Genomic DNA, 19,588 nt, shown 5'->3' on the forward strand with positions numbered 1-19,588 from the left:
CTCACGTTTACAAAGTGACCCTCATCACAAGTATGCAACCTCTGCCACACAGTACTGGAGCCTAGGGCAGTTTCTTGCTCAAGGTCACATAACAAAACCAGAGTCCCAAACCCAGTCTCTTGTCAGGTAAACTTTCCACTCAACCCCCCACTGTCTCTAAGCCAGGGAACCTAGTTTGTAAGTAGCTGTTTGATAAACATAGACTTGCGTTCTTGGGACTGTTTTCTTAAAACTTCAGTTCCCTCTTTCAGTTCTTGTCACTCTGCTCCCAGTATATTCATCCTTCTTTTTTGATGCCATTTGTCAAACGACTAATTTGTAGGATTCCTCTCCCTTTCCTAGGCCTCGAAAGAAATCATGAGCCCTCTGTAAAACAGCAGGGACCCCCAGTGTTAGTTGTTTTACATATCTTAATTCTCGCAATAACCTGGAGAACAGGGTGGCGTCGGTTCCATTTCACAGATGAACAAACTGAAGACTCGAGACATTGAAATCCTTTGTCTAAGCCCACACAGCTAGTGCCAGCTGCCTGACTCCAAACTTCAGCTCTTTTGAGTGTAACTCTGCTGAGAAAGGAGAGGGAATAAAGCCATCTCCTGGGGGGAAGGGAGGGTGTTTCTGGAATGTGAAGTATTTTAAGCTCCTTCCTAGCTCATTTCTACAGACTCCTACCTCTATCTTTGTCTGAAAATAGCTGGGAGTTTATTCCTGGATTTTGGAGGACAATTTCTACAAATTAGGTTTGACTGGGAATAGTATACCTCAGGGACTCTTCACATAGACAATAAGGGGCAGCTGAGAAGCCACACTTAGTATAGAAAAGACAGGCCATCTTCTGTGTTAGACAATAAAAAGCTAAAGCGTGTGCTAATTCTTGCCTCTGTTGGCAGGGAATATTGGGGGGGGGGGGGGAATGAGACAGGTTGAATTATCTTAGATGTGCTGAATTTGTCTAAAGGACTCCCAGGGTTAGGATATTCCAGAATATTCACTTTAGAAGGAGAAGGGGAGGATGGGGATGGCTTTGTTGATCTAGAAGGTGATAAGAGGGACTGAGAAAGAGGTTCTTTTCTAAGGAGAAGATAACCCGTTGGCAGATGACTGATGAGTGGGTGACTGGGCAGGGGTGAACGAGAGGTGTCTAAATGTGTCAGCTAAAGTTCCGTTGGGGTGTGAGCATTTCTACTTTAAGCCCAGTGGGCAGCCCTTGTTAATGTCTTTATTTGGAACTGTTGCCAAAGAGATCAACTGTCTTAACATTACCCATTCTTCGGACCAGGAAATGTAAATATGGTCTTAAAGTCTCTAATCAGGTGAGTTATTAAATAATTACACTCTGTGCCAGGGGCCTAGGAGGTGCCTAGGAAGTGTTGGATTGCCTTTCAACTTGTGGGAAACAGTATGGTTGAGTGGTCTCCCTCACCCAACAGATCTTAGTTCCAAGTCTGGCCCTGCATTTTCCAGCTGCACCTTTGCTACCACCTTGGGCAAATTACTACCTTCTCCCAGCCCCAGTTTCCTCCTCTGTAAAACAGGTATAAATAATAGCACCCACTTCATTGAGTTGTGGTGAGCAATAGTAAGTGCTCAGTAAATGATTAGCGTTATTCAAACCATTTAGCAAGGCACACCTAGAATACAGATTAGTCATATTTAAAAAGTGACAGAAGAGAGTGGTAAAATAAAGAGCCTTCCCACAAGGAGTACTTAAAGTAATCTGGAGTGCACATATTGATGCCTCAAGAGGCAATAGGTCATCAGGGAAAGAGTAGCGAGGGTTTGGGGAGACTGAGCTAGGCAGAGGAGAAAAGGCAGGCACAGACCTGAGCTTCTGTCTGGTCCGTAGCATCCCATGACCCACAGCAGGCAGGAGCTGTGAGCCTGCGATGCTGTTGCACATATGGGCCCTCCATTTGTCCTCCTGGGCACTGACTGTGGTGTCTTCAAACTGAGCAGGAGTCAATGGACTCCATTTGGCCAGTTAAACCCTCAAATGCCTATTTTGTTCGGGCAGTGACTCTCAAACTTGAGTATGTGTTAAGAATCTACCCACCCCACCTGATGCAGTAGGTCAGAGCTGGGAATCTACACTGCTGACAACAAGCAGGAAGGCGGAATCCTGAGGTCACACTTAGAAGAATATTGGAATAAAGAGTTGGAGCCAGATCCTATGGAGATTAAAAAAAAAAATTACTGGAGGTGGTATAGATGGCATAATATAACGGTTTAAAAACAGGGATTTGGGGGGCGCCTGGGTGGCTCAGTTGGTTGAGCGTCTGACTTCGGCTCAGGTCATGATTTGGCAGTTCGTGAGTTCGAGCCCCGCATCAGGCTCTGTGCTGACAGCTCAGAGCCTGGAGCCTGTTTCAGATTCTGTGTCTCCCTCTCTCTCTGACCCTCCCCCGTTCATGCTCTGTCTCTCTCTGTCTGAAAAATAAATAAACGTTAAAAAAAATTAAAAAATAAATAAAAAAATAAAAAAAATAAAAACAGGGATTTGGATCCCTAGTACCTGTGTGATGTTGGGCAAATCACTTAATATCCCCGAGTCCTAGAAGTTTCCTTATTCTCTGAAGTGTATATAATAGTGAGAGCAATGATATATGAAGCTATGGTTCCTTGTGGAAGTTTATGAGCGTGCAAACACCGTCACAAAAGAAGGCAGTGTGTGGCTCAGTCAAGGGCTACAAGTCTCAGAAGGGGAAGAGAGCACTTGGGAGTCGTCAAGAAAGTTCTTGTTGGAGATACGGTGACTATAACTGGAACCAGAAGTCCCAGAAGCATTTGGCTAAGTGAAGAAGAGGAAGGTGTTCTAGGCCGAGGGACTAGTGTTGGGGAAGAGGGGATTGTGGGAAGGCTGTATGGAATCTGGGGAATGGGGAACAATCTGGTCTGATGTGCTGGTTGGGTGGTCTCATTCTTACAAAACAAGAGGGGTTGCACTGGATTTCTAAGAGGTTCCTTTCAATAGCAAACATTCTCTGTGATTCTTTGAAATAGGGAAGTCAGGGAAAGAAACTGATTGTGGTTTGAGATTTGAGGTGATGGGGTCATACAAAATAGAGCACCCAACAGGAAGTTGAGGATGTGATACTAAAGCTTTAGGAAGGGGTTTGAAATGATGGTACAGGTTTGAGACTCATCAGAATATAAAGATGATGAGGGCCCAACATGCCAAGCCTTGAGAAAGAGAGGGGGCCAGAGACATAGGCCTTGAAAGAGCCATGAGATTAGGATTGGCAAGGAGCTCTTATGGCTCTGTATCTTCTTCCTTTTTGCACTTCCCCCACTCTGATTTTGCAGCCTTCAGGGATCTGCTGTGGGTGTGCAGGCCCTCTTAGAGAGCTGAGAAGACTGGAAGTGAGCCCCCTTTGAGAACATTCTGGTATGCTCTGGAGAAAGCCCAATAACTCAACCTTAGCTGGAACATAAACTATACGACATGGTGAGCTCTACTCTCTTGTGAGGGGAACCTTAATTGTTGTGAGCAATTCTGGCCTCCCAAATTTGAATCCGCCAATTGCTAATGGAAAGAGCAACCAATGGAAAATATTATGATTACTCAGGTACTGTACTGGGTTGTGTTTTGTCCCTCACCAAATACATGTCTATCCAGAACCTATGAATGTGACCTGAAATAGGGTATTTGCAGATGTCATCAAGTTAAGATGATGTCATACTGGATTAAGGTGGGCTCTAATCCAATGACTGAGGTCCTAGGGAGGGAAATTTTTGGAAGAGACACACACAGAGAAGATGGCCATAGGAAGACAGAGGCAAGATTGCAGTCACACTGCCACAAACCAAGGAATGCCAGCAACCGCTAGAACCTACAAGAGGCAAAGAGGGATTCTTTCCTAGAGGGAAGCTTGGGAGCATGGCCCTACTAACCCCTTGATTTTGGGCTTTTGGGGTCCAGAACTGCTAGAGAATAAATTTCTGTTGGTTTAAGCCACACGGTTTGTGGTAATTTGTTATGGCAGCCCTTGGAACCTAAAACAGGCACCAAATTTATTGTGAAATAATCCTACAGGAAATATTTTTTATTTGGGATACCTAATTAGTATGGGGGTCAGGCTGCTCGGGCTCCTTGGGTTGAATAAAAAGCTAGTGTTTGTCTTCAACTCGACTTTCTTCTCTTACCTTGGAAACAGATGCTTCAGTCCTCCCATGGCATGTTCCTCCTGTCCTATCACAACATCCCTAGCTTTCCATGTTGAACATTTGAACTTTCTGGATGCGTCACTTTGAATGGCTTCACCTTTAACCATCTCCCTATGCTTCTTCTTTTTTCTAAAAAAAAAAATGTTTTTAAGGGGCGCCTGAGTGGCTCAGTCAGTTAAGCACTAACTTTGGCTCAGGTCATGATCTCGCGGTTTGTGAGTTCAAGCCCCGAGAGGGGCTCTGTGCTGACAGTTCAGAGCCTGGAGCTTGCTTTGGATTCTGTGTCTCAATCTCTCTCTGCCCCTCCCCCACTTGTACTCTGTCTCTGTCTCTCTGTCTCTCTCAAAAATAAATAAACGTTACATTTTTTAAGAAAAATGTTTTTAAGGGGCGCCTGGGTGGCTTGGTCGGTTAAGCATCAGACTTCGGCTCAGGTCATGATCTCACGGTCTGTGAGTTCGAGCCCCGCATCGAGCCCCGCGTCGGGCTCTGTGCTGACAGCTCGGAGCCTGCAGCCTGTTTCAGATTCTGTGTCTCCCTCTCTCTATGACCTTCCCCCATTCATGCTCTGTCTCTCTCTGTCTCAAAAATAAATAAATTAAAAAAAAAAGAAAAAAAAAGAAAAATGTTTTTAAGAAGGTATTTTTTAAAGTTTATTTTCATTTATTTTGAGAGAGAGATAGAGAGCGAGCAGGGTAGAGGCAGAGAGAGAGAGGAAGAGACAGAATCCCAAGCAGGCTTCACATCGTCAGCATGGAACTTGATGCAGGGCTTGAACTCATGAACCGGGAGATCATACCCTGAGCCGAAGTCAAGAGTCAGACACTTAACTGACTGAGCCACCCAGGAGCCCCTCTAAAAATTTTTTTTCAAATAAATTATTTAAAATATACAAAGGGCAGGAAATAATATAATGAACACTATTGGGTCATCACTCCAATATCCCCTCTACCTCTCTGCATTACTCCCTTTCTCCTTTTTTGCCATGTTCCCATGCCTATCCCACCCCATGCTCTCAATTTCCTGAAGAAGGTGAGGCAGGTGCATAGGTTGCCCAGCCTGACTATACATCGGTCCTACAGACACCGTACAACACGCACACACGAAGGATAATAATTAGGTGACTGGTTGTGGACTTTCAGGAGGGGAAGCAAAGAATTATTATCTTCCAAGTAATTTGAGCATCCCTAGTCTTACATTTTAGTTGTGCTTTTCTGGACCGAACCTATCCCCAGAAATTTTGCCTTTTCCAGCAGAAATTCTTTACCCCCAATAATCTGTAAGCAGCGGAGTATGTTGGAAATGGGCTTCTGCCTCCTCCACCTCTAGATATACGCAGAGACCTTAAATGAAAGACCCTCTTACCTCTTGGGTTATCTTTCAGAATAGATTGAACCACTTCCCATCTGGCATCACAGAAGGCAAAGAGGGGGTCAGGGCTAATACCTGGGCATGACTACAAATAGCTTTCTTGACTCTCTTTTGTACCTTTTGTGCAAAGCTTCCCATTAGAGGATTTTCTATTATTTTTGTTGTTGTTTTTGTTGTTGTTTTTAGAAATTCTTATTAACTCTTGGTCATAGACTTCAATTTCCTAATTTTCCCTTGAACTTAAACTCTCCAATTAGGATTTCAAGTTACAGCTATCTTGAAGGAACTATTCTTAATATAATTTAGAGTTCAGAAGATCATTAGGGAGACAAATAGAGGTACAAATGGAATAGCCTGAAGATACTTACAGAATATGTTCCTATTCTCTTTTGGTAAGACTGGTAGAATAAAAATAAATAGAAATGGTATGTTTTTTTTTCACTTCTCCTGATTTGTTTTGAATCATGGGCTCCATTCTGATTTAGGAGTCTTTCCTGCTCACCACTTCAGTGATAATTCTCCCCATGGTCTATAGGATCCCTGTTCTCTTTGTTTCTATAGCAACAGTCCCGTGTTGCTTGGCTAGAAGCAATTTTCTGCTGCTGTGGTGAAGCCTCATTTTTTCATTCCTTTCTCCCCAGTTGCCTTGGTAACCAGCCTCTCCCTCTTTGGGTCTCTCAGTGGTAAATTCCACTCCTCTCTTTTTTCTCTCTCTCATAACAGTCACCTGGTCATGACTTGGACAGTGCTTTCCCATCTGTGAGTGAGCACTCTGTCATGGTCAGATTGTCATCATGAAATTAGCCTCTCTTTTGCTTTATTTGCATCGTTTCTCCTGCCTGCCGTCTTTCTAGGGGTTGTCATGGTAACCGTACCCTCTGAAAGTCTCCAGGCAAAGGCTCTACAGTTAACAACCATCATGTGAGAGTGTCTGCCAATATATGGCCACACATCTCGATTTTAAAACCAGCCCCAGGCAGGTACCACAAATTGGAGAGAACAGGCTTTTGATCAAAGCAGACTGGACTGAGAAAAGGAGGTATAGGGGACCCTGGATTCTGATGTTCTCCAAACAATATATGTGGCTACAGGGTTCAGGCTGGGCCTGCAAGAGTGCCCATTATGTCAGCAGTGATCCAAGTGATTGAGAAATGTATTGGCAGTTATTCCAGGCAGGACTATCATATAATCTAAATTTCCAAGGGTAATTCCTCTGGCCCAAGGGATCCTGGTGATATGACCTGAGAGCTAGGTGGAGCCAAGTAATCTCAGGGAAAAAAAAAGTTAACCCTTAAATTGGCTAACAAGGGGTTAGGAAAATACATATTTAGGTATTTTTACACAGTACTGAAAATTTCTCTGCCCTTAGGCTTCTGCTCTTACCTCTTTAGTGAGGCAGATGGGGTGTTACCATTAAAGTAACACCAAGTGTTCAGCAAATGGTGGTTGTTATGTGTTAGAGTATTGTGGCAGACACATTTTGGATATAACTTCATTTTATCCTTATGACAATCCTGAGAGGTAGTTAATGATAAGAAGACTGAGGCTAAGGGGCGTCTGGGTGGCTCAGTTGGTTAAGCATCTGACTCTTGGATTTTGGCCCGGGTCATGATCTCATGATTCGCAAGTCTGAGCCTTGTGTCAGGCTCTGTGCTGACAGTGCAAAACCTGCTCTGGGATTCTCTCTCTCTGTCTTCCCCCCCCCCGCCAGCCCTCCCCTGCTGATGCGTGTTCTCTCTCTAAAAATAAATACATAAACAAACATTAAGGGGTACATGGGTGGCTCAGTTGGTTAAGTGTCTGATCTCACAGTTCTGTGAGTTCGAGCCCCACATCAGGCTCTGTGCTGACGGTGTGGAACCTGCTTGGGATTCTGACTCCCTCTCTTTCTGCCCCTCCCCTGCGCTCTCTCTCTGTCTCTCAAAAATAAATAAATAAACTTAAAAAAATAAATAAACATTAAACAAAAGAAAACTGAGGCTAAGAGGTAAAGTGAGGCTATGCAGCAGCTGGTAAGTAGCAGAGTTGGGATTTGAACCCAGCTCTATCATTTCGAAGCCCTTTCTTAAAGGTTGTGGTTCTTGAATTTCGGTCTTCTGGTCTCTGCCTCTTTTTTTTTTTTTTTTAATGTTTATTCATTTTTGAGAGAGAGAGAGAAAGCAGGAGAGGGGCAGAGAGTGAGGGAGACAGAGAACCCGAAGCAGGCTCCAGGCTCAGCTCCCAGCTGTCAGCACAGACTGCCCCAACATGGGGCCCGATCCAATAAACTGTGAGATCCTGACCTGAGCTGAGTCAGACACTGAATACCCAGGTGCCCCTGGTCTTCACTTTCATCTGAGGGTTCCTACTTTATACTTTCTGCCTTCCTTATTCTTCCTGTTCATATTTTGTGGGTTGTTTACTTGCTTTTCTCTGTTCTCAATCCATCGTTTGCATCCTTTTGCTAAAGAGATGGAAGATTTTGTCCTTCCTTCTGTGTCTGGGTTTGTTTTGTGGGATAAAAACATTAGAGCAGCTGCCCTTGCCTAAGAACTAGGCAGATCTGATTCTGGAGAACACCACACTTCTAGTTCAGTGGCTCCAGCACTAGGTAGGCAAACCGTTCTCTTCTCCATTTAACAATGCCTGTTCTGCATCAGGCACTGTGCTAGGCACTGGAGATATTAGCAGTGACCTAGACCTAGGCAGAATCTGTTCCTTGCCTTTATGGAACTAACAGCCTGGGGTGGAAGTCAGACAATACATAGGAGTCAGTATATAATTTTATACTGTAATTAGTGGTATGAAGAAAAGAACTAGCTGCCGTGAAAGGAAGAAATAACAGGGATAGATTTGAGATAGGATTGCCATCCCCCATTTAAGAGAGGAGAGGGTTAAAAAAATCTTTTTAATAAATTGATTACCAGTTGTTAAAACAACAAAAACGGGAGAGGAGAGAGTTGAGGCGCTGGCACCAGCTAGTTGAGGGCAGTCAGGTCGAAAGCCTCTCAAGCTCCGAAGTCTTGGTCGCGCCGCTCCCACCTCTCCACTCATCCTAACGGAGTCCTAGGTCTGCGCAGGCGCACTGACGGTTGCCATGGGGACAGCTGCTCCTGCACAAGCGCAGATATCTTCAAGATGGCGGCGGTAGCGGCTGCACGAGCAGTTTCTGTGGGTTCCGGGCTACGGGGTCTGCAACGGACACTGCCTCTTGTAGTGATTCTTGGGGCGACCGGCACCGGCAAATCCACCCTGGCGTTGCAGCTAGGCCAGCGGCTCGGTGGCGAAATCGTCAGCGCTGACTCCATGCAGGTATGACAGTGCGGCTGTCCACGGGCCTGTGAAACCCAGAGGCCGCGTGCGGGCCTCTGGCGGAGTGGATACCCTGTCGCATGGGTGTAGTGGGTGAACCCTGAGGCTTGTGGGACCGAGTGGGCAGGTGAAGGGAACCCATAATTACTAGGTGCCCACCCACCATGTGCCAGACGTAGTGCCGGGCGATTGATTGGCTTTCCTCATCTCATTTACTTCTCACGACGTTGCTGTTGGTAGATTCTGTTCTCTCCATTTGCGCGTGAGAAAATTCACCTAGGGAGATGGAATGGCTTTCTCTGTGTCACACAGCGACTAAGGGGAGGAGATAGCATTTGAACCTACAAGGTTGACAGGCGTCCAATAAATATCTTTTGAATGAAAATTATCGCAGAGCCTTTGCTACTTAGAGTATTCAGCGACACCGGTTTAAGTTGGTTACCATCTATGAGTGCCTCGTGAGGGTATGGAACAGGATGGATATTCATCGAGACCTGGATTCTAGTTCCGGATCTGCGTCGGCCACGTGAGCTTAACGTATCTGTAAAGTGGAAAAAATGCCACCTGCCCTCAGGGCTGTGGTGCTTAGTAGGTGAGATCATGAGTTTTATTTTTTATTATTTTTTTTAAAAATTATTTTTTAACGTTTATTTATTTTTGAGACAGTTAGAGACAGAGCATGAACGGGGGAGGGGCAGAGAGAGAGGGAGACACAGAATCTGAAGCAGGCTCCAGGCTCTGAGCCATCAGCCCAGAGCCCGAAGCGGGGCTCGAACTCACGGAGCGCGAGATCGTGACCTGAGCTGAAGTCGGACGCCCAACCGACTGAGCCACCCAGGCGCCCCGAGATCATGAGTTTTAGAATGAAGAGCAGGGTCCTGAAGAAGGCGGGGGCCATGCACTTGGCAAATATTTGTGTAAGTTGAGGTTAGAGGTTTTTTAACCTACTCTGGCTGATGGGAGTCGGGAGGCTTTGTCCTCTTCCCTGAGTTAGAGGAAAAGCCCAGAAGGAGTGTGTACTACACACAGCACCTGGGTGCATTTGGCCTCGGGTTGAGAGTGGGTGACATTTGGGGTAAATCTGTGATGGAGGAATTACAAACGCTATTTATTGAGGATAATTTACAGTTAATGAGGTTTTGGAGTAAATGAGGTGCTTGAGTGTGAAATGCCTGGCACTGAGTCTAGCCCCTACCTGATGGGTACTCAGCAAGGAAGGGCAGTCCTTCCCACTGCACCCCGTAAACCTCGGGGCATGGTTTCATTTGGGGGGACATGACCCATCAACACACATGAAATGATTAGTATAATTCAACAAATGTTTGTTTGCAACCTCTACGATGTGTCAACTTCAAGATCCAGACTTCACCTCAAATCCCAGCCCTGTCTTTTCTAAGGTATGTGATTTCAGCCTGAACTCTTTGCGCCTTTGTTTCTTCTGTAAAATAGGAAGAAGAGTATCAGCGCAACATAATTGTGATGATTAACATGATAGAGTGTGTAAAGCACTTAATACAACGTACGGCACGGAGTGCTAAAAACATGACAGGTGCTATTTTCCGCAAGGCCCTTTTGGAGAGAAAAACCATAATGCCTCTCCTCAAGGAGTTTTAGTCCAGCTAAACATGAAATAAAGCAGAAGTATTGTTTGAACTGTGATACTAATGATGCTCTGCAAGGTGGATGGGGCAGGGAGGAGAGAGACTGCAAATGTTAGATTTTATGCTAAAGCATACAGTTTCTGAGAAGGGAGAAGAAGTCAACAAAGACGTGTGGTTAGTCACGGAAAGCTCTCTGAAAAGGGACTTGAAAGGTGAAGTTTGGATAGATAAGAAAGAAGAAAGGCATTATGTCAAAGGAGAGAACATGAAGGAAGATTTAGAAGGTGAAATGGGCATGTGTGTATGTAGGATGGTGAAAGGAGGCTGTTCGTTAGGTTTTGCAGATATTGTGGAATGGGGGATGAGTAATATGATGAAGGAAGGCAGTGTGTAAGAAGCATTCATCTGTGAATAGTGTGCCTGATGAATTGGATTTGGGGGTGGGTGTTAGGAATGCAGGGGAAAAGAAAGATGTCATCATGTCAAAGTGAGTTGACCACTGATCGCTGAAAGAATAATGCACACCATGTGATTCAGGATTCAGGTTTGTGGGCCTGGGAGAGTATGGTGAGCAGGGCAGGAAGTCAGGAAGGTTTGGCACGGCACAGTGGGGGTGGCAACAGGACTTCCAAGGGGAAAGTCTGTTGGGGGGTGGAGAGTGTAACAGGTATGAGCCGTTTCAGGACTCTTGCACTGACTGCCTCTGCCTGGTGGAACTTCTTCATCTGTTTAACCACGTGGCTTGCTTTCTGTCTTCAGTCACATCTTTACTCAGATGTCACCTTATGAGGCTTTCTCTGATCCTCCTATTTAAAAAACACACCACTGCTCCCTGTTCCCATCTTCCTCAAACACCACACGTAGCCCTGTCGAGAGTGTTCTCAGTAAGTCGTCCTAATTTTACATTTATTTAAAATAATTTTTTTTAATGTTTGTTTTTTTTGAAAGAGAGAGAGAGAGACAGTGTGAGCGGGGGAAGGGCAGAGAGAGAGGGAGACACAGAATCTGAAGCAGGTTCCAGCTCTCAGCACAGAGCTGGCTGGACGCGAGGCTCAGACTCAAAAACCGTGAGATATCATGACCTGAGCCAGAGTCAGACGCTTAACTGACTGAGCCACCCAGGCACCCCTTAATTTTACATTTATTTTTAAGTAAGTTAGTGGGTTCTGGCAATGAGTGTTGTATATAGCTCTTTAATAGCTATTACCCATTTCTCAGAAATCTTTCTCTACTCATAGCTGTGTGCCGTAAGGTTGAGGTTGCTAGAGGTTTTGTTGACTGTAAAACAGGTCATGTGTATGGGACAATGAGCCCCATATAGTGCTGATGATACGGCAGACCCTTAATATTTGATGAAGTATTTGTTGACTTGCTGTATTAAAATGGCACATCTTGATCCATTCAGATTTTTCGTGTGGTTATATAAGTAACTAGAGCATGGGAATTACATTTCTTTTGTCCTAGGGACACCACAAGGATTAATTAATGTATGAAAACACTTTGAAGATTATTGAGCCTCCTGAACTGGCTATAGGTTGTGTTTAGTTTTGATTGTACTGTGGATATTTGTATCATTTCCTCTTGATTCCCATTGGAGAACTTTGACCTTTGATTTTACTTTTCAGTCCAAATAATGATATAAAGTATCTCTGCCCCATTTATGGGGTTATATGCAGTTCTTCATTCTACCTTTGCTTACCATGCCCCTGTTACGTGTTTTTTTATCCAGTGGAGGGAGATGGTGCTTTTTAGTGACTTGAGGTTGACTCAGAATTTTTATAAGTGTGTGAACAAAAAGGACATTTAAAGAAAGAATTGAAGTATAGTTGATACGCAATGGCACATTAGTTTCAGGTGTACAAAAGGACGTTCTTAATGTTGGATTACCAGCTCCTTGAAAGAGCATTTTCAATTTCAAATAAATACACAGGCAGAATGATAATAACAACTTAAATTTGCATAGCAAATTTGTTTATAAAATACTTACATATGCTTTTTATTCTACCTTACCTCGTAAGGTAAATATCATTGTCATTTCACAGGTAAGACAACAGGCCTTGCAGTAAGGTCTGGCAGTAAGTAGCAAACCTGGAGTTGAACATAGGTGTTTACTTTCCACGTCTACTGCCTTATCCACACAAAGCCATCCCCTTTAGATGAGGCAGGAGCTGTGGTGTTCAGTCATTAGAGAGTATTTCTTAACTTGTACGCCACTCTTCTTTCACAGGAGTGTGCTCCATTTTGATCAGGATGTAAAATGTATTTGAGGATTCATATTGTGAATCATAGTGTGAATTCATAGTGATGTCTGTCAAATGGAGTGTTGAGCTGAGTGGTGGCCACACGAGGCATTGCCTATGGGGATAAAACTTGCTGCAACTAAGAGGTATAATTTAATGTCAATAATTTAATGATACTAAAGGCAGAGAATGTTTACTGAAACAAAGGAGAAACTTGGCCTTGTGGAGAGCCTAGTCGGAGACGTAAACTTTGTTGTACAGCCACACAGACAGACCAAAGGATGACCAAATGGAAAGTGTGATAATTAGAAAGTTCTTTCAGGCTTCCAAGTTGATCTTTTAAAAAACAAATATTTGCTTTTTAATAATCACTTTTGGAATGATGTCCAGAATTTCATATTTCACAAGTATACTAGTAATTCAAAAAGGATTGTAAAACACTGTCTTAAATCTTAACTTGTCTAGCACCTCATACTTGTTTCGTTATCCTTTTGTTCTGCCTTAACTGTAGGGTGATCCCAAGGCAACCCCTGTTGGGGCATTTCCCATCCAGGGAAAGTGATTGTTTTTTTGTGAACATTGAGTAAGTATATCGAGGTAGCTTCTTCAACGGAAAACCACAATGTTTAGGGTAGTATATCTAGGGTGATAATATTGTCCTGGAGCCCAACAGATAATGACTTGCTTCTGTAGCCATGTAGCATGTGAAGGTCCTGCCTGGCTTCTTGCTTCCCATTCTCATGCACTTGATTTGTTGAGTGGGAAGTCAGAAACACTCTCTGAGGGATTACTTGCTTAGGGACTCCTGCTGGGCTCTACTTTGGATTTCTGCCTGGCAGGTGTGATTATAGTGAGAAACAACATTTGTGCTTAATTTCCTGAGTTTTCCAAGTGCCGATTTCACAAATTATAGAAACATGAATATTGTTAGTCAGCAGTAAGAGTCTAAATTTAAGGACGGTCAGGTAATACAATCCCTGCTTTCCAGGATGGAAAAACTGAGGCACAGAAGATTAAAGAACACACTAGAGATCACGCTGCAAGACACTGGTACACCTGGGAATTGGATCTGGGTCTTCTAACTCCTCTGTAGTGTCTAATATATTGCAGGAAGATGATACTGAAGGTCTTCTTTTCAGACTGAGTCTTTTTCTTGGCATGTAAATTCAAGGTACAATGCATCGCCTTCAGTGACTGGATGAAACATTGTACTGAGAAACATGAAGGCACTTGCCAAAAGATGTACAATGACTGCCTGGAAATACAGACTGCCAACTATATGCCACGAGATAAATAAACAAAGTGTTCTATTTGGGTTTATAGAGAGGAAGTATCCCTAATGCCTTAGTTCTTCAAGTCCTGTGGAGAAGCAGTAGTCATACATAGGAGCACTGTTCCCTTTATGTTTGTCTAAACCTACAAGAGCAGAAGCAAATGATTTTTGGCAGTCTGACTAGTGAGCAGCCTATGTGTCATCTAATAGATGTGGAGTCTGGGTTCTTTTTGTCTGCTTCGGGACATAATTTAGGAGCAGTATTTTTTTTTTTTTTTTTAAACCAAAGGACTGTTTGTCTGATAGTGCTCAAGGGAGATCAGGGATGCATGGGAGAGGGATATGAAAGGAGAGAAGGGAGTGTGAATCACGGTGGCTTAGTAGGACACGATATAAAAGCCACAAAAACCTGTTAACCAGGAGAGATGGGGGCTGTCTGGAGGCTGCTTGCCACAACTGAACAGAGGCGATCTTTTAAGAAAAAAAAAAAAAAAAAAAAAAAAAAAAAGACTGAGGCTGGGGGTGCCTGGGTGGCTCAGTTGGTTGAGCATCGACTCTTGATTTCAGCTCCGGTCATGATCTCACAGTCTGTGGGATCAAAGCCCATGTCGTGCTCTGTGCTGAGCCTGCTTGGGATTCTCTCTCCCTCTCCCTTTGCCCCTCCCCCACTGGTACGCTCCTTCTTGCTCTCAAAATAAATAAACATTAAAAAAAAACAACTGAGCATGACAAGAAGCTAAGAAGGAAGTCTCAAAAGTTTTGCCTCCTCCCAAAAATCTGTCTGCGTCTCTAGATTCCTTGATTCACCTCCATTGTGACTGAATGTAGTTTTCCTTTGGCTAAAGTATTCAGCTTGGTGGGTTGTTCATATACTGTATGTTCACCTTTTTGCAGCGATGGGAAGAACTTTGGAATCAAACCTTCGATGTTTTGTAAGGGAAGAGAAGTCACTACTGGCCAAATGAGAAATCGTGGGAGGGCACAAATGGGACTTGCAGGTTCATATTTGTGAGGGTGAGATGCTGCCCTGAGGCTTCAGGGCCTGGGGCAGGGTGTTGAAATAGCTCTTCTTCAAAAGGAATGTATGTTCTAGGGGTAAAAGTTACTTGGGGTATGTAAGAATTCACGTATGTGATTCGTATCTACTTGTATGTGTCTTAACTAAATTGGTTTTGGTTTCTTGTGTAGTTTGAATTCTTTAGATAAACTTGAATCAGACTGGGGTCCTCTTTACCGCCTTGCTTACCTTTGGAGCCCTGGTTCGGAGCTACAGGTTCACCACTGCTGCTTCCTCATTGTGGCATCCAGAGTTCAGGCTCATACCACTACACCATGAACAGTCATAATAATAATAGCAGCAACGTAGTAAGCAATAATAGTCTGTATGCCAGGTACTGTTCTAAAAGTTTGACACGTATTATCTCACTTAGTCTCATCACAGCCTTATCAGGTAGGCACTATCATTATCTCACCCATCCAGAAAATTCCTTTCTTGAATTCTGTCTCTGTGCTCTTCTATATTTTTCCCCCACGTCTTCTTACTTATTTATCCATTCATCCTGCATCCCATTCTTTTCCCCTGTACCCACTGTATACATTTTATCAGACAGAGGAGGAAGACTATTCCTGACAAAAGAACAGCATGAGCAAAGTAAAGGAAGAATAAAAGTGTATGGTATGTTTTCAAGGAATGACCAGGAATTATCCGGCATGGAGGATACTTGAGGAACAGTAGTAAGAGGTAAAACTAAAAATACAGGACCCTGTGAACAAGTTGCAGAGGCCCTTGAAAGGAATGCCAGGAGGCGTGGCGTTTTAAATTTGGAAGTGATAGCAAATCTGTTACATAGGGTAACTCTGATGGAGAGTGGGTTAGAGAGTGATAAACAGCTTAGGATTTGGTTGCATTAGCCTGGGTGAGAGGGGCTGGAGTTGGTCTGTGGCTGGGGAGAAGTAACCATTTCGACATTTTAGAGACAGAATCAATAGGATTTTGGTTTTTGAAAAAAAAATCCAAATAACAGAAAAGTACAAAGGAAGTGTCACCATAGTCTTGGCATCAAAGGTTCAACATTTTAATATGCTGGTGCACATCCTTTCAGACATTTGTGTATTTTTGCAAATGTGCTTATGTGTTTTTTTTGTTTTTATTCCCAATTTTACTGTGGTAACATACACATAAAATTTACCACCTTAACCATTTTTTTTTTTTTTTTTAACTAAAAGAACCTCTACGGCCAACATTGGGCTTTTGAACTCACGACCTGGAGATTAAAAGTCACATTCTTGGCCAACTGACCCAGCCAGATACCTTCATCTTAACCATTTTTAACTGTACAGCTTAATGGTATTAAGTACGTTCATAATGCTGTGTAACCATAATCACACCATCTATCTCCATAACTTTTTGTCTTATAAAACTGAAACTCTGTATTCGTTAAACAGTACCTCTCCGTTCCTCTTTCCTCCTAGCCCTTGGTAACCACCATTTCACGTTCTATGTCTATGATTTTGACTGCTCTTACGTACCTCATATAAATGGAATCATATAATATTTGTCTCTTTTGTGACTGGCTTGTTTCATTTAGCATAATGTCCTGAAGGTTCCATTTATGTGTGTATGTTTCTACATAAATTGACTCATACATTTGCTATTCTTCTGTGTCCTGCTCTCCCCCCACTCTTAGCAGTATGTTATGGATAACTTTATGTGTTAATGTTACACAACTGTACATCAGTGGTCTCAATATGGGGTCATTTTGCCCCCCAGGGGACATTTGCAATTTCTGGAAACATTTTTGGTTGTAACAACTGGGGAGGTTGGTCCCTGACATATATTGGGTAGAGACCAGGAATGCTGCCAAACATCCTACTTTGCATAAAACAGCTCCTCACAACAAAGATTTATTTGGCCCAAAATAGTAATATATTGTACTGAGGTTAAGAAACCCTGTTCTACTTTATTGGTTGTTAAATTTTGAAGTAATTATAGATTTACACAAGAGTTTCAAAGATAGTAGAGTTCTTGTATACCCTTTACCTGTCTTCTCCTAAAATTAACATCTTGCATCATCATGGTACATTTGCCAACACTAAGAAATTGACATAGGTACAGTACTGTTAACTGTAGACCTTACTTGGTTCTCACTAGTTATCTACTAATGTCCTTATTCTGTTTCAGGATCCCATCTAGGGTCCCACTTTGCATTTCATTTTCGTGTCTGTTTAGGTTCCTCCAATCTGTGACAGTTTCTCAGACTCTTCCAGTCTATGACTTCAAAACTGTTGAAGGGTACTTGTCAGCTGTTTTGTAGAATGCTTCTTAATTTGGGTTTCTCATGATTACACTGGCATTACGGGTTTGGGGAAAGCATACCCTTCTCATTACATCCTATCAGGGTATGATGTCAACATGACTTGTTTCTGGTGCTGTTAACGTTAACCTTGATTGTTTGGTTTGGGTTGCATCTGCCAGATTTTGCCACTGTGAAGCCCCATTTGTTAGAAATGACTTGCTAAGTCCAGCCCACATTGAAGGGGAGGGGATTTAATCTCTACCTCCTGAAGGGAGGAATATCCAAGAATGTGTGGATGTATGTTAAAAGCACCACAATAATTAATAAATATTTTAGAGGAGATACTTTGAGACAATTCAGATGCCCTGTTTTTCCTTAAAGTTTCACTCACTAATTTTAGGATTTGTCAGTTGATCATTCCTGCTGCAGTTACTATGATAATTTACTTCATTCCTTCTACTTTTATGAGTTGTAATTTTTGTGGAATGATTTGTCCTTTTTCCTCACTTATTTACATCATTTACTTGTATCAGTATGGATATTTATTTTATTCTTTGGGTTATAATCCAATACAGTGTTGTTTTGTTGCTCAGATTATTCCAACTTTGGTTATTGAGCGCTCTTTCATATTGACTCTGTGTCCTTTGGCATGCCTCCATGTTTGTTTGTTTAGTACTTCCTTTCTGGCACTGCAAGATGCTCCCAGCTTATGTTTGTCTTGCCCCAGCCCTAGAATCAGCCATTTTCCCAAGGAGCCCTGATTCCTTTTATTGGTGAATGTTTTTCTTTTCTTTTGTTTGTTTTTTTGTGTGAATGGTATTTAGAAACCAAAATCTGGGGCTCCTGGGTGGTTCAGTTGGTTAGGCGTCCAACTTCGGCTTAGGTCATGATCTCACGGGTTCGTGAGTTCAAGCCTCTCGGTCAGGCTCTGTGCTGACAGCTCAGAGCCTGGAGTTTGCTTCAGATCCTGTGTGTGTGTATGTGTGTCTCTCTGTCTGCCCCTCTCCCACTGTCTCGCTCTCTCTTAAAAATAAACATTAAAATTTTTTTTTAATAAAAAAAAAAATGAAACCAAAATCTGGATGCTGGGTGTGTTTGTTGCTATTGGGATATCATTGTTTCTTGTCTCTTTGGTGGAAAAAGCTAGGAAACATGCTTATGTACACTAATCCTTGTATACACAAATATCTATGTTTATATCTGTATCTGTCTACATATATATGAAAATAAACATGTGTTTATACAAATATCTCTGACTCTACTCTGGCACCACAGGATCCATCCCAATGTTCTCTATTTGTGTTCTCTTTCTCAGAGAGTAAGAAATTTGGCTTCTCTTTGGCTATAATTTATTTATTTATGCAACCTGTAAAGTAGTTTCAGTACTTTTTTTTTTTTACTTATGTAAGAAACTTACCAGTTAAAAAATTTTTTTAATGTTTATTTATTTTTGAGAGAGAGAGACAGAGCACGACTGGGGGAGGGGCAGAGAGAGAGGGAGACACAGAATCTGAAGCAGGCTCCATGCTCAAGCTTTCAGGACAAAGTCCCACAGGACAGAGCCCCACGCGGGGCTCGAACTCACAAACTGTGAGATCACGACCTGAGCCAAAGTCAGATGCCCCAACTGACTGAGCCACCCAGCCGCCCCAACAATTTACCAATTAGGTATAATGTTTGTGTACGGTTCTTTTTGTTCATTTTAGCCTATAGTATCTAGTCATAATGTTATACACAGTTATTTAGGTAAGCTCCTTTTTTTCCCCCTCCACTGCCCTTCAGTGAGGTAATGCTGTGCATTTGTAACACAGGTAGATTCATTTATTGCAGTCTGCATTCTATCCTGGGTTCCCCAGAAGTTGTTTTTTTGTTTTGTTTTTTTATTTTATTTTATTATTTAAAAAAAAATTTTTTTTAACGTTTTTTATTTATTTTTGAGACAGAGAGAGACAGAGCATGAACGGGGGAGAGGCAGAGAGAGAGGGAGACACAGAATCGGAAGCAGGCTCCAGGCTCCGAGCCATCAGCCCAGAGCCCGACGTGGGGCTCGAACTCACGGAGCGCGAGATCGTGACCTGAGCTGAAGTCGGCCGCCCAACCGACTGAGCCACCCAGGCGCCCCTGTTTTGTTTTTTTAAATTGCATACAGTAAAGTGCATTCTTTGTTGAGTACAGTTTTATGGGTTTTGACAAATGCACAGTCAGGTATCCACCATCACAGTACCGTACTAAACAGTTCCGTCACTCTAAACATTTTCTTGTATGGCCTCTTTGTAGTCAGCTCTTCTACCTACCCCACCTTTCAACAACCACTGATCTGTTTTCCATCCCCTTGTTTTTTGCCTTTTCTGG

General features: G+C 42.9%; 1 protein-coding gene across 7 annotated transcripts in view; it reads left to right on the plus strand.

Annotated features, from left to right (window-relative positions):
• Window positions 1–8,512: 8,512 nt before the first annotated feature.
• Window positions 8,513–19,588, plus strand: part of TRIT1 (tRNA isopentenyltransferase 1) — a 43,068-nt gene continuing 31,992 nt past the window's right edge. For 2 of the 7 annotated variants that reach the window (XM_078452048.1, XM_078452050.1), the window contains exon 1: window positions 8,638–8,826. In XM_078452048.1, coding sequence (XP_078308174.1) covers window positions 8,653–8,826 — 174 coding nt within the window. In that variant the 5' untranslated portion in view covers window positions 8,638–8,652. Of the gene's footprint in view, window positions 8,827–9,569; window positions 9,744–19,588 lie in introns of those variants that run through there. The other 5 variants (XM_078452052.2, XR_013557634.1, XM_060624702.2 and 2 more) reach the window with 5 other exon arrangements.

The sequence above is a fragment of the Panthera onca genome, chromosome C1 (genome assembly GCF_046562875.1).
Source record: "Panthera onca isolate mPanOnc1 chromosome C1, mPanOnc1 haplotype 2, whole genome shotgun sequence".
Taxonomy (NCBI): Eukaryota; Metazoa; Chordata; class Mammalia; order Carnivora; family Felidae; genus Panthera; species Panthera onca.